The 14,576-nt window shown below is 46.1% G+C and overlaps 1 protein-coding gene across 1 annotated transcript; it reads right to left on the reverse strand.

The window, feature by feature from the left end:
- Positions 1–6,132: 6,132 nt before the first annotated feature.
- NOB1 (NIN1 (RPN12) binding protein 1 homolog) lies at positions 6,133–14,038 on the reverse strand. Its single transcript, XM_028096723.2, has 9 exons — positions 13,959–14,038; positions 13,706–13,838; positions 12,745–12,875; positions 11,214–11,285; positions 10,889–11,017; positions 10,585–10,794; positions 9,889–9,986; positions 7,682–7,826; positions 6,133–6,747 (listed from the first exon to the last, which is right to left on the reverse strand). Exons 1-9 carry the CDS (start codon positions 14,019–14,021, stop codon positions 6,478–6,480), a joined length of 1,251 nt encoding a protein of 416 aa, XP_027952524.2. The 5' UTR covers positions 14,022–14,038; the 3' UTR covers positions 6,133–6,477.
- Positions 14,039–14,576: the final 538 nt, after the last annotated feature.

The raw sequence follows: 14,576 nt of genomic DNA on the forward strand, positions 1-14,576 counted from the left end.
TTTCATGTAATTCTTGGACACTTACCTTCTTTGGAAAAATGTGTATTCAATTTCTTTGTGCATTTTAAAATTGGGTTGTCTTTTTTATTATTGAGTAGTAAGGGTTCTTTATACAAGTTCCTTTTTTTAAAGTAAGCTCGACACCCAACGTGGGACTTGAACTCACAACCCCAAAATCAAGAGTTGCACACTCTACCACCTGAGCCAGCCAGGTGCCTCCTTTATGCAAATTCCTTATCAGATACATGATTTGCAAATACTTTCTCCCATTCTTTGGGTTGTCTTTTTATTTTCTCAATGGTGTCTTTTAAACCATATAAGTTTTTAATTTTGATGAAGTCTAACTTATGATCCTTTTGTCACTTCTGCTTTGGTGTCCTAAGAAATCATTCCCTAACCCTAGATTTATGCGTATATATTTTTTTTAATCTGTGAGTGTTATAGTTTCAGCTCTTACATTTAAGTCTGTAGTTTTAAGATCTAGTTTGCAGTAATTTCCGTGTATGATGTGAGGTAGGGAATAAAATCCCCATTTTATTTTATTTTTATTTTTATTTTTTAAGATTTTATCGATTTATTTGACAGAGAGAGAGAGAGACAGTGAGAGAGGGAACACAAGTAGGGGGAGTGGGAGAGGGAGAAGCAGGCTTCCTGCTGAGCCGGGAGCCCGATGCGGGGCTCGATCCCAGGACCCCAGGATCATGACCCGAGCCGAAGGCAGATGCTAACAACTGAGCCACCCAGGCGCCCCTAAAACCCCATTTTAGAGATAGGGAAACTGATGAACCAAGTGGTATTATGGCTTGCCCATGGCTCTACAGCTAGTTAGTGGTATAGTTCAGAATTGGAACTCAGGCCCTCAGACTCCAGAGGAGCCTAGGTCCAGATGAGCTGCCAGTGCTCTTCTCTTTGAGCTCTGGTTGCTTCGGTAAAAACATAGGTTTCAGCTGCATTGCCTTAAAGGTCCCTCAGCTTTAATTTGCTGTCAGTTTAAAAATTGTTCACTTCCCAGGGGGTTTTCTGAGCAGGCCTGTCCCTGGAGTATGTAGGTACCAGCATTGCGTGTTGACTGAAAACCGTGTCCTCAAGGTCTCTCCCACATCATCAGGGAGCAGCCAGCACTCTGGAGCTGTAGAAAGCTTTGTTGATGGTCTTCATTATCTAGAAACAAAAAGCAGAGGTGGAGGAGAAACCTCAGGAGTCCCCCATCCTCCTCCTGATGGAAGAACACAAACAGCCTCATTAGTCACCTGCTAAGGCACTGCCTCCACAAGGGTGCCTCTTTTTTGGCATAAGAAGTCCCTAAATCCCGCTTGCTGTGGATGATGGACTTGGTGCAGTAGCTCGGGGCAGCACGGGCCTGTCTGGGGACCTGGGCGTCTGTTCTCCTCGGTGGTTCCCGTGGCTACCAGCCATGGATCCCTGGACGGAACAGGTCTTTGGTGTTAGGGGATTAATGATTCTTCTACTGTAAACCTCCTCCTCCTTGTCCCTCTCCCTCGATCACGATGGTATGAAACATGCACTGTTATGCTGGACTTCTGTGTTCCTGTGTGTTCTGCTGGACCTTTGTCATGTTATATATTGTGTCAAATAGGTCATTCTCTATTAGGCTTAGACAGCTCTGGGTAAACTGAAATTTCTCTTGAAATGGTATGCATGTGTTGTGAAGAGATATTATCTGACAGAGCAAATGGAGTTCTGGCGTCAGATCACAGAGTTTAAGGTATAGAAGGGACCCCATTTTCATTGCTTGATACTTTTTATCGCACGTCCCACTAGTAACTCTTCAGCTCTAGCATAAACACCTTTGGGGGCAGGGAACTCATCTGTAATTTCCAAGAGCAAACTAGAAGAAAAGTTAGGGAAAAGCATTTCCTGTCTCTTGATTATTTTCTCCAGACTGGTGTGAGTCATGCATTCAATTTTACAAGCCTTTATTAAACATCATTCCAGAACCTGGCAATGAGCCTCACGAAGGGTGTAGAAAGATAAACCCCACCCAGTTCCGAAGTGTGCAGACATGTGAACAGCTCATTATTAGCGTAGTAAATGTACACCACACCTCTGTGTCATCATGGGTCCCGGAATTACAGTCTCATCGTTGTCTTAATAATGCAGAAAGGTTGCATTTATGAGAATTTACCTCCAAACACGTGAACACGCAAACACAGTGAGCTAGACACGGCATTCATTTCCACTCTAGCTATCTCCCTGTCCACGTGTACTGGGGTGAAAATAACTAGTAAATTTGGGGGCTAGTCTTCCAGATGTCCCAGGGTTTTGCATTTGCTGCTTGATTGTGGATTACAGTGGTACTCTTTCCCGGGGGGTGTTTTGGAAATGTCACTGACACTGCTATTAAGTGTATCTTGTATTAAAGAAGATAGCAGTATAGAATTGATGCTGGCAGGCTTGATCTGGTGACCAGAGGGGGTCCTTCAGGACTAGACAAGAGGGTCCTTGGCTTCATGCGTGCTAGAAATCTGATGCAAGCCAGCAGAGCTTATTGAAGTTAGAGAACAGAATATAGGCGTTGTGTCTGGGAGACTTGGAAAGGAAAGGAGCATGAGTTTCCTCTTTGTTCAGGGTCTGGCGGTTTTTAGGGAGGATTGTGGTCCAGTGTACATGGGCTCTCAGGCATCCAGGAACCTGTTAGAACAAAGATGAGGGCCCAGGTGTTATTCTTTGGAGTAGAGATACTTGGCATCGAGATATTTAGCTCCCTTGGTCTGGAATGTACATACGATGGGCTTTGTGGGGTCCTTCTCAACTGGCCCTTCCTTAGATGTTATCTATTCTAAAGCAATCATTAACTCCTTGTCCCTGACAAGGAGGACATTCTGAGGCCTGTGTAAAGTGGGGTGATGGGGTGCATGTCCTGGCAAGAATAGAAGCAGGAAAAGGAGCAAAAAGCAGATTTTTATGGAGTCCTTCTGTTTCCCTACCTCAGAATTATCTTATTAATTATTAACAATTAAAAGTGTGATTCAAGGTTGCCAGTAAGATTTGGGTTAAATACGAGTTTCATGTGTCCTAAACTAGCAATCAAAATTCTCAAGGATAACTTATATAAAAGTTCTTAAGCTTTTAAAACTTCAAGTCCAAGGCCTTAAACACTGGAATTAACAACTTGCTATGCACACACTTACAACATTTTACCCTATTGTTCCTGCTCCCAAGTTTATTTCAAAGCCACTTGTATTTATCTCTACAGTTTGTGGTTTTGACTAATGCTATTCACCAAGTATTTCTAGCATCCTACCTTCTGGCTGTTGATCGGGATTGCATTTCTTGGTCCTACCTGATTGGGTGGGGCCACAGGACTAGTTCTGGCTGGTGAACTGTGAGAAGCACATTCTGAGGTTTGCTTTGCTGGGTGGCACCAGAGCAGCCTTTTGGTCCTAAGACAAGGGAGGTGAGGAGGTATGGGAACCTAGGGAATTTTCCTTTTCTGGTACCTGTGTCCGGGTGTAAGTAACCTGCAGGTCAGCTAGGACTTAGGGATATTTTGTGGTGGGTCGCCTGATGGGCCTGTTTGTATGTAGCAGTGGGGATGGGGTGGTTGGGGGTTGGGGGTCCCTATGGGTCCTTCTACCTGACTCAAGTTTCCATTGTTCAAGTTGGTTGCCTAAAATTGGCCTCTACATTGGGCACACGGGTGTTACACTACCCCCTGCTTTTCTGTAAGTCTGACAGGAGAAAGAAATGGACTCTCAGAGGCTCTCCCCCTTACTGCCCTCTGCTCCAGCAACCTGGACCGCAGCTTTCAGCCAGCCCCCAAGCTGTGCCCCCGCCCCCCCCCCCCCCCCGTGAGTTTCAGAGATGCAGGGCAGGGGCGCTAGTGTTCATCCTGTTTCCTCTGGTCTCCCCTGGTCCGTTTGTTGCATAAAAGCAGACGGACTAAGCTGAAACCTTGGCCTGGACGCTCACAAGCTCTGTGACTTTCAGGCATTTAATCTCGTGTAGAAGACTGCTGTTGACAGCACCCGCACCTCGTTAACAGTGTCCTACCCAGTAAGTGGGCGGACGTGGATTACATACTCAACCCAGAGCCTGTAACATGATGAAGTGCCTGAACTGGTAGCTTTTCATGACAGAGCCATAAGAACAGTTAAGATCTCTATGAATGGATATGGAGTAATTTCCCGGGGTGTGGGGGGGAGAATATAGTATACTACTTTTTAAAAAAAAGATTTTAAGGGGCACCTGGGTGGCTCAGTGGTTAAGCATCTGCCTTCAGCTCAGGTCATGACCCCAGGGTCCTGGGATTGAGCCCTGCATCGGGCTCCCTGCTCCGCGGGAGGCCTGCTTCTCCCTCTCCCACTCCCCCTGCTTGTGTTCCCTCTCTCCCTCTGTCAAATAAATAAAATCTTAAAAAAAAAAAAAAGAATTTTGGGCGCCTGAGTGGCTCCGTTGGTTGGGCGACTGACTTCGGCTCAGGTCATGGTCCTGGAGTCCCGGGATCGAGTCCCACGTCGGGCTCCCTGCTCAGCAGGGAGTCTCCTTCTCCCTCTGACCCTCTTCCCTCTCGTGCTCTCTCTCATTGTCTCTCAAATAAATGAATAAAATCTTTAAGAAAAAAAAAAAGAATTTTAAGTAATCTCTATACCTAATGTGGGGCTCAAACCTACAACCCCGAGATAGAGTCGCACGTTCCACGGACTGAGCCAGCCGAGTGCCCCTACTATTAGTGTACGAAAAAAGTTGGGGCACCTAGCTGGCTTGTCAGTGGAACATGAGACTCTTGATCTCAAGGTTGTGAGTTCAAGTCCCACATTGGGTGTAGAGATTACTTAAAAATCTTAAAAAAAAATTGATATAATACACACAGATGCTTATTTTTGCAAAACAAAACAAGGATGAATAAAAAACAAAACCAATGACCTATATGGGTTAAGGTGAAGCGGGAGGGGATGGAATGCATCTAGCTCTGTATGTACCTTTTGGTTTTTATTTTTGGAACCCGTGTTTACTTAAAAAAAAATAGGATAGGAAAAACCTTAATGTTCTTGGTTTAAATTCAATTTAACTATATGCCCAAGATACCCATACAAAAAAAAAAACCTAATTAAGGAGCTTTTAAAGATTATTATACACTTTGTATATATACTATCAATATACAGAATTTGGAAAAAATCTCGTAGTCAGGTTCATATCCCAAGTAATCAAAGTTAACATCACTTACCATGATACCCTGTATACCGATCACTCATGGAACATTCCTGCCCAAAGTGCTTCCCCCTAAATTTGCTTGAGGTTATGCAATCTGTCAAACCCAAATGGAGGGACATTTTAAAAAATGTGGTTTGTACTATTAAAAATGTCAACTGCACAAGACATGGGTTAAAGTGTTCAGGGGCACCTGGGTGGCGCAGTAGGTTCAATGCCCCCCTATTGGTTTCCACTCAACTATGATCTCAGGGTCGTGGGTCTGAGCCCCATGGTGGGCTCCGTGCTCAGTGTGGAGTCAGCTTGAAACTCTCTCCTTCTGCCCCTCTCTAAAATACATAAATCTTTTTTAAAAGTGTTCAGAAACGGGAAATGATAGGAAGGACGGTGAACAATCTGGAAAAAATTGAGTTCTGCTCTGTATCAGTAGTTATATATCCGTGTTGTTTCCCGATTTTACGCAAAGAACATCCTTTCCCTAGGAGATTCCTGACGTACTCATAGGTGTAGGAAGAGAAAAAGAAAAGGCAAAGTAAGAGTGAATCTAGGTGGAAGTCTGTAGCAGTTCACTATACTAAAACTCTCTTGAATGACTGAAATGCCTCAGGATATTAAAAGATTTTATTTATTTATATGACAGAGAGGTGTGCGCATGCACAAGCAGGGGGAGTGGCAGGCAGGGGGAGAAGCAGATTCCCTGCTGAGCAGGGAGCCGGATGCAGGACTCCATTCCAGGACCCTGGGATCATGACCTGAGCCAAAGCCAGACGCTTAACCAACTGAGCCACCCAGGTGTCCCAAGAGTAAGTTGTAAAAAAGAAAAAATAGTAGCTCTTAGGTTTATTATAAGAAACTTAGTATATTTTCTTGTAAAAAAAAAAAACTAAATGCTTGATACTTGAGTATACAGCTCAGGTGCTACCTTCCAATTGCCTAAAAAGCAAACATTTGGTGACTTAATGAAAAGGCACAGAAGCTTATGACCACATTTATTAGAAAAATAGTACCAGCTGGAAGTTCCTTTCTTTGAATGCTGAGGATGTGCTCCGCGGCACCGTTCTGTTTCTGTCAAACTCCCAACATGGCAGGAATCCCAGCTCTCTGGATGCTTGCAGGCCAAGGGATGGCCCAGTTCCATCACGAACCCGACCCGACCCATCCCAGGGAGCCAGGAAGCAGCACTGCATAAGCCAGGGCTACTGTTTCCACCTACATGGTTCTGAAGCCTGACGGCTGGGGAAATGAGGCCCCTGAGCACCTCAGCAGCTGCAGTGGCAATCCTGTCGGCCCCATAGAGCTTGCGCTTCACCTCTTCTTCACAAACTTCTTTCTGGAAGCATTGGGATTTAACCGCCTCCTCCCCGCTCCCAAGGTGTTGTCTCGGATCTGCAGGGTGGCGGACCGGCTGGAGATGTCATTCTCCGCAAAAGGAGATACCCCAGCTATGTAGTCAGGGGCAAACACGTCCGTTTTCTGCCTGGCCTTCCGGGAGAGTCTCAGCTGAGGGAAGCGCTGGTCCTCGGTCAGATGGGGGTTGATGGCGTATTTGCCCCCTTTGGGAGTGGGAAGTGAATACTGCAAATGAGAGGAGAAAAGGCCATTAGGATGGGGCACCCTATTCAAACACGTCCGATCTTATTAATGTCAAGCGTACTGATGGCTCGGGATGCAGAGAGATGACATGAGTGGAGCATATCACTCCCTGCTACTCGTGCTGTGGGGACACGCCCTCAGCTAGCAATGGAGTCACCTCCAAACACCGAACTCTACTAAGCAGGTACCATTTTCACTGCTGTGGGTTAGTAATTCTGAAATGAGAATTCCAGATTGAGCAAATAATGGTGGAAAATGGTGTCAAGATACGAGGGAGGGCTACGATGAAATCTGCTGGGTTGAAACAGAACTTAAAAACTCATTTATTTACTTTTAAAGATTTTATTTATTTGACAGAGAGAGACAGTGAGAGCAGGAACACAAGCAGGGGGAGCGGGAGAGGGAGAAGCAGGCTTCCCGCGGAGCAGGGAGCCCGATGCGGGGCTCGATCCCAGGACCCTGGGATCATGACCTGAGCCGAAGGCAGACGCTTAACGACTGAGCCACCCAGGCGCCCTAAAAACTCATTTTAAAATACAGATAAGGAATAGAAAATATTCCCACGTATATTTACATACACATGCGTCGGTTTATAATCTGTCCCCCGTGGGCTGAGACATCTCTGACCCCCTAGGGCAATGAGCCCACGCTGTGCTCAGCTCTTTGTTTCAAAACCCCACTCTTGGTAAGGAATCTGAGCTCCACAGAGAAATGGCTGATGGTAGGGCAGGGACGGAATTCGAAGAGCGCCAGACCATCTTGCGCCATAAAGTAAGGCTGGGTTCAGGGAATCAGCGGGACAGTTAAATGCCAAGCCTTTCTTGGTCCTCTCTGTGGATTTTGATCCTGGTGCTAAGAGGTCTTGCTTTCCCAGCCTCAGGCCCGGCTGCAAGGGGAAGGGAATGCTGCCACTCACCCGGAGGCCCCGAGGGTTCAGCACCTTCGGGTTGCGGGAGAAGTGCATGCACAGGCTTCCGTCGTCACTGACGGTCACGGACACCTTCTTCAGGGTCTTGTTTCCACAATGTGAGCAGAACACTCGGCTCATGTCAGATGTGGTTCTGGAGACAGAAAAAGAAAGGCTCTGCACGGAAGCCACGGAGGGCAAACCCCATCCCCGGAGCACAAGGTGAGTCACGGGTGTCAGGAGGACGAAGCGACAAGGAACGGGGGGAGGCTGAACGGCCCCCGACGCATCACAGACCACGGCCGCCTGGCCTCGTGCCGCCGATACAAGCAAGCCACCCCGCTGCGCTGAGGGCAAAGGTGAAAGAAGTGACACAGGCAGTGAGTCCTTAAACATGGAAGTTGAGCGAATGTTGTTAAACTAGTAATGAAGTCTTACTGAACTGTTAGGCATTATTCCACAAGTTTAACATCAAAACAATCCTATGGAGTTGGCATTATGTCCATCTCACAGATGGGGAAACCAAGGCAAGATACGGTAGCCTACTCAAGGTCAGAGAGCTAGGGAATGGCAGATACAAGGCCGGGGAACCTGGCTCCAGTTAGTGCTCCTAACATCATGGTATTTAGTCCAGGGGCATATTCCTGAGATGGCAGCCGGGCTGTGAAGCCAGCAGGTGGCTCCCAAAGTGCCAAGAACGTATTAATGAACGACACAGATAACACTGGAGAGCTGCCAGAGTTGAATGGCTGTGGGTGCTGAGGGCAGGCCCTAAGGCCTCGCCTTGCCCCTATGCATTCGAGCCCCAACAGGGACCCTGGACAAGAAAGCCACTGCTGTCAAGGACCAAGTGGCAGTGTTTATACGTGTCCTTGAGGAACTCCCCCTCCATTCCCAGGGGTCAGGGGATGAGCAATATGAATCTCCTGAGAAGCTGAACCCTTGACCTGCAAGTCTCCGAGAGGAAACCAAGCACCTCTCAACAGATGCTAGGAACTAATCATCCTGTGTAAGAAACCATCCAGTCACTGGGCTAATCTCACAAGAATGGAGAATGTTTCTAAGAGCTGCTAAGAAGGCGTGTTCATTTGGGGAACTTGGGGTTTTGTAGCAAAGGGCAATGGGGGAAATGGGCTTTCATGAAGCCAGGCGCTTTATTGTCCTATGTGTGGTACATTTACATACTGAAGATGGAGAAGAATGCAGAGGAAGCTTTGAGAAGTGGTTCCCTACATCACAGGCAGACCTGTGGGGGCTGCGGGTGGGGCGGGGCCCCTGGGTCATGAGTGACTGGTTGTCTTGAAGCCAGCAGGGGAGCAGTGGTCCATCTAGGCAACTTTATCCTCAGTGGAACAGCATTAGGGACCCAGCACTAAGGACACCTTGCTGCTCCACGAGATGATCTACATGATGGCCACCAAATCTAGACCGAATCTATGGAGAGGCTCTCAGCCACTGCAGTGTAAGATCTCAGGGCGATGGTCCCTGGCAACAGCTGTAGTACAGTCTCGTCTGCTCCAAGCAGGTCTCCAGGACCCTGGGGCCTGCCCACAGAACACCATCCCCACACAAGGACCACTTCAAGAGCCAGAAGAGAAATGGAAGAGAAGGGCATGGTCTGTGAACTAACAGTTCACCTGAGTGCACCCCGTCCTGTGTTCCAGAAATCACACTCTTCTCGATTTTATGCAAGAAAAATCTGAAGCACCAAGAAGTTCACCAACTTTTGTAAAGCTACTGTGAGACAAAATCTGGATCTGAACCTGTGTAATCTGAATCCATTCCACCTTTTTTTTTGTTTTTAAACAGAAAATCTAAACATAAAGTAGACCAAAGAGCACAACGAACCCCCATGGGCCCCTCACCCAGCTTCAACAACCATCAGGTTCTCTCTCTATCCCCACCATTTCCACCTGTGTATTATTTCAAAGCAAGTCCCAGGCATCATTTCATCCATCAATGTTTCAGTACGTATGGTTAAATGATGAGGCCTCTCTGCTCCACAATCCACATCTTTATTCCTACGACTAAGATAATAAGCAGGAGCTTACTGTCCCAGAGGTTTCAGTGCTATGGTGAGGACCGAACCTAGCCACATATGAAGGACAAGGTGGAGGAAAACCTGAACACGAGGCCATCCTTCTGAAGACTGGCCGAAAGGACAGGAGAGAAAAGCGTTCCACAGAGGCTGTGGGTCCAGACCACCAGCCGTGTACCTGAAACAGCCGTGGCAGCGCAGGATGTAGCTCCGGGCCTCGCGGATCAGCAGGCCATTCACCGCCAGCGCGTGCAGCCCCATCTGAAGCAGGACGTTCTGCGACCGACAAGTCAAAGCGCAACCAAGTCAGCAAAACCACAGTTTCTTTTAACATCCGTATAATCACAGTGAAAGGACTTCACAAAGCCTGGTTTGGTTCTAAGGGACTTCCGCTAAGGGAGAGTAAGCTTAGGAGGCCTCTCAAGACACACAGACTAGAAAAGGGACCTAGATTTCTCTTGTATTTCAAGGGCCCAGGTCTTTTGCCCAGGGCCCCTCACTAGCAATCTCTCTTAACAAAGACATTTATCTTGTCAAAGGCAAGACACTCTTTTGGGAGCTGGAAACCTCTACTTTTTCCAAGAACCTAACTGAGAACAGAACATGAAACATACTGAATGAGAACCATCAAGAGACCATCCACAGTAAACGTTAAAAACTTAATACAAGATACAGATTTTGTCACTATATTGATTTTCTAGTTTCAAACCAAAACTAGAAAATAAACTATAAATAAAGAGCACGGGTGAAGTTTCAAGAACCAGGAAAAGAAGCCTCAGAGTAGAGCTGTACATACCCCCAAACCTCAGAGGGACCCCTGCTCGTGACAGGTTCTGAACTAGAGCCTAGGGCCGGCCGCCGCCCATCCGCCCACCTGCATGGCGAAGTCCGTAGTCACGCAGCCAACCCGCACGGCCTTCGGGACAGCACACTGCTCTGTCGCCTGCTGGATCTGCGTGATGTTGCCGGGGGTTATCCAGCCACCCCCATCGTCGTCACTACCCTCCTGTTTCCTTTCTTCAAATCCAGCCTCTTCCTCCTCCTCCTCCTCCTCCGCACTTGGAACATCATCACCTTTCTCCATCTGAAACAATGGAAGTCACAGAGTCCCAGCCCACAGGAAGAGCAGTTAAGAAGCTGGCGTGCTGTCATCAGGGGATCACACATCAGGGCCTTACCAGCAGCTCCTGCAGTTCATGATCAATATTAGGCAAGGGGTTTCTCCAGAACATGAAGGAACTGAATTCTAGGTTCTCGGGCTCACCAGCTGGGTGTCCGTGTTGTAGCGTTTCTCGTGGGGGTTTAGGCTGAGGTTAAAAGAATAAGGATTTTAAAACCTAAAAACTGAGAGGACTATAGATGGAATGACAGATGACACAAGTCCGATCAGACAGGGATGGACAACCTAGGATAGTAGTCTAGATAAATGTGGCTCAGTGTACAAAATTTGTGGAGCTAGGTAGCACAAGAGGGCAGGAGAGTGTGGCTTGTCTAAGCAATTACCTTTGAGGGCAGATGGAAACCAGAAATGTGTAGAGGAGTTTCTGGATGCTGACTTGATAAGCTCACTTTAACCTTTAAAAAGAAAAAAGAGAGAGCTCTAAGCAGAGAAATACACAGTTTAAAAATTCACCTTGAGAGAGTAACTAAAATGAATAGAAAACAAAATATCTTCCCCACAGTTACTGAGAATTGGGAAACATAAAAATAATTATTCAGTGATCCCACAACTACCAAATAACCACTTTAGAACGTTTCTTTTTTGTCCACATAAATAACGCTGTGAACAGCATTACTTATAAAAATTGCATGTATCTTTAGTTACATACTTAGGATAAATGCCTAGAAATGGAATTGCTAGGTCAAAAGATACTGTATTATTTTTTTTAAAAATACACTGTTTTAAGGCTTCTGATACAAAATATCCAACTCCTGGGGGCCTGGCTTCCTCAGTGGGTACAGCAGGAGACTCTTGATCATGAGTTCAAGCCCCACATGGAATTTACTTAAAAAAAAAAAAACAAAAACCCAAAAAAACAAAGAACCTAATCTCTGCCCAATAGGCTGCAGGAAAAGGGCAATTTTTAGGAATCATGAATTGATGGATGCCAAATGGAAACCCAGATACTAGTCACACTGTGCTCAGTCACAGACTCCGGCTTTATGTTTCCCTTTACCCTGTCTCCCTAAAACATTTTGGTGACACACAGAAATCTGTGTTTTACACATCAGTTTTAGACTCTTTGGATTAGAGGACTCTAAACCTGGTTGAAAACAAGTGATGGCAGGTCCAATTCGTACACAAATGTGAGTTCAGAAGACTTTTGATGACTTTAGACAGAGAATATTAAGCAATTCTTAACACTATTTGAAATTAATTATTACATGATTATTTGGCTTCGAAAATCTTTTGGCGTGGAAAAAGCCAACAGGACCCAGCCACTAATCAATTAGTCTCTTCAACCTAGCCAATGGGGGCAAGTCCCTAAAAGTACAATAGGAATCTAGAATTTTGAAGGTGGCAAGAGTTTAAAAAAAAAAAAAAGCAAGCACATAGTGTTCTTTCTTGCTTTTGGAAAGAAACCTATTTTAAAAAATAGCAAGAATATAGTTGATTTTTGCTCTATTTCTGCATTTTCCAAATTTGACCAACCCTTCCTAAAAACCTACAGATCAAAAGGGACTGAGACGCATTTGTTAAAAAAAATTGTAAAATAATTAGGAAATGTGAACACTAGGTGGACATTTAACAATATTAGGGAATTACTATTAATTCTGTGTAACGATTTTGTGGGGTCTTTTTTTGCTTTTAAAGAGAGACACCAAGAAATATCAATGAAATACAATGAGTTCCAAAATACTAAGGGCTGGGTGTCAGTAGAAATGAAACCTGATAAATCATGACTTGATAAGTGTGGAGACAGAGTAATCCGGAAACTGGGTCCATCATACTATTCCCTCTACTTCTGTATATCTGATGGTTCCCAGAATAAAAAAGTTAAAAGGAAGAAAACTAATAATCCTATTGATTTACCTTTTCCGGTTCTTGTTTTAGGTGAGACACCCCAACAAACTCTGCTTCTAACTGATAGGTGAGTGCCAGCACCTGGATATCTGTGGCAGAGAGGCTGGGATAGTCTCCAGTTTTCTTTGAAAACTCAGTCACTGTAAAGAGAGTCCCAACTCAAATTAGAAACAGAAAGCCATATAACCTTGGATAACCATAGTCAAAGTATGAAAAAGAACTCAGGATCAACATCCCAAGAAAACCCTTTTAATACTTTCATCCACTTCCTTTTTTCTACTCACTGTTGAGACATTTGTATTCTCTATCATTAAAATTCATGCCAGTTAGGTGTACCGTGACCTCCTTATCCAGCGCCGAGGAAGGAACAGGAGAACAAAGTTAACAGAAAGTCACCAAAAGCATGTCTGCAAATGGTGAGAATTCCTTATTAAACTCCGGTATTACGTTGGAATAGAAGGTCTCTTCTCTGGTCTAAAATTCTTTGATTCTAAGTATAACAATCCAGATTAATAGCATATTCAGATTCCAAATAGGATTAAAAGTTAATTCAGTCAATAACTGTTGTAGTTTGTGATGAAACAAAATTATTGGACTGCTCCGCAACAACTCCGCTTTGTAACAAGAACACATTTTCTAAAAAGCTGATATTAGCAGCTAAAATTTATTGGGCACTTACTAGGTACCAGGCACTGTACTAAAAGCTTTTCATTTTATCCTTCAACCAAATCCTACTAATCACCATTAGGACGTCCCCAGAAAGATTAAGTAACTTGTATATAGCTAGTAACTGGCAAGGCCTGGCTGACTCCTGACCCAGGGAGCCTCTCTGCCGCCATGATCTCCTAGAACGTGCCGTTTCTGAATCAAATGCTGATAAATACCCAGATCTCAACTCGCACCCGAGTCGGTCCCGAGCGGGTAGCGTGAGACCCGGCTTCGCTATCGACACCAGGGCAGAGGCACTCACCCAGCCGCACGTATTCTGGGAAGGGCTCCTTGAAACGCAGCTCGTAGGGCAGGACGGCGAGGCGCCTGCGCGTGGCCTTGTCCCGAATCTCGTTCACTACATCCCGGATAGTGTAGATGTTCTTCCCGATGTCCTGCGGAGAGACCCGCCCAGCTCACACCTGTCCGCACCACGCAATGCGCCCCCGACTTCCCGCACTACTTCAGGGGTCGCCAGCCCAGACCCTGCTCCTCTTGGCGGTAGCTCTCTGTACCTGCAGAGCCGCATCTAGCAGGAAAGCCCCGGCATCCGCCACAACGTGCTCCACAGGCGCCATCTTGATCGAACGCGCCCTCAGCGCGCTTGCGCACGGAGCTGGCTCCACCCCTACATCCCAATGAGGGCCTCTGGGAGCAGGGAGGTACAATTGTGACTTAGCGGCGCCACCTGGCGGCCGCATAGGCATTTTCCGGCTCAGGGCTACCCGCGCGCATGCGCGAGGTTGCCGGGAGCCCAGCCAGGTGTGGGCAGGGTCAAACTTAGGGAGACACCGTAGGAGACAGGCTTCTGCGTCCACCCCTTAGCGCCTTCTTTACTTTTAAATGTAAAACCTGTCGATAGTCTTATTGTTACAAGTCAGTCAATACGGAGAAACTACAGGTCATTTAAAGATCACAAGTCTATGAGATAGGTACTGTTTTACAAGTAAGGGATGGCTACTCAAGACAGCTAGGCTCAGCTAACATGTCTAGTATTCGGTTGTAAGATTAACACCTGGGGGCGACTTTTGATCTCAGGGTCGTGGGCGTGGAGTCTACTTACCAAAAAAAAAAAAAAAAAAAAAAATGAAAGAAAGAAAGATTGATTAACCGACAAACCAACCCCTGAGCCA

Source organism: Eumetopias jubatus, unplaced genomic scaffold (assembly GCF_037043125.1).
Source record: "Eumetopias jubatus isolate StellerSeaLion01/CBP00866 unplaced genomic scaffold, mEumJub1_p1.0 scaffold_10, whole genome shotgun sequence".
NCBI classification, from domain to species: domain Eukaryota; kingdom Metazoa; phylum Chordata; class Mammalia; order Carnivora; family Otariidae; genus Eumetopias; species Eumetopias jubatus.

What these genes read in the sequence shown, in the direction of transcription:
- NOB1 (XM_028096723.2), bottom strand. Translation starts at nt 14,021, where the DNA reads ATGGCGCCTGTGGAGCACGTTGTGGCGGATGCCGGGGCTTTCCTGCTA. An exon ending in ATGAACTGCAGGAGCTGCTG is followed by an intron (nt 10,795 to 10,888) that starts GTAAGGCCCTGA and finishes CCATTGTTTCAG; the next exon opens with ATGGAGAAAGGTGATGATGT. An exon ending in CGCTGCCACGGCTGTTTCAG is followed by an intron (nt 7,827 to 9,888) that starts GTACACGGCTGG and finishes TTCTGTCTCCAG; the next exon opens with AACCACATCTGACATGAGCC.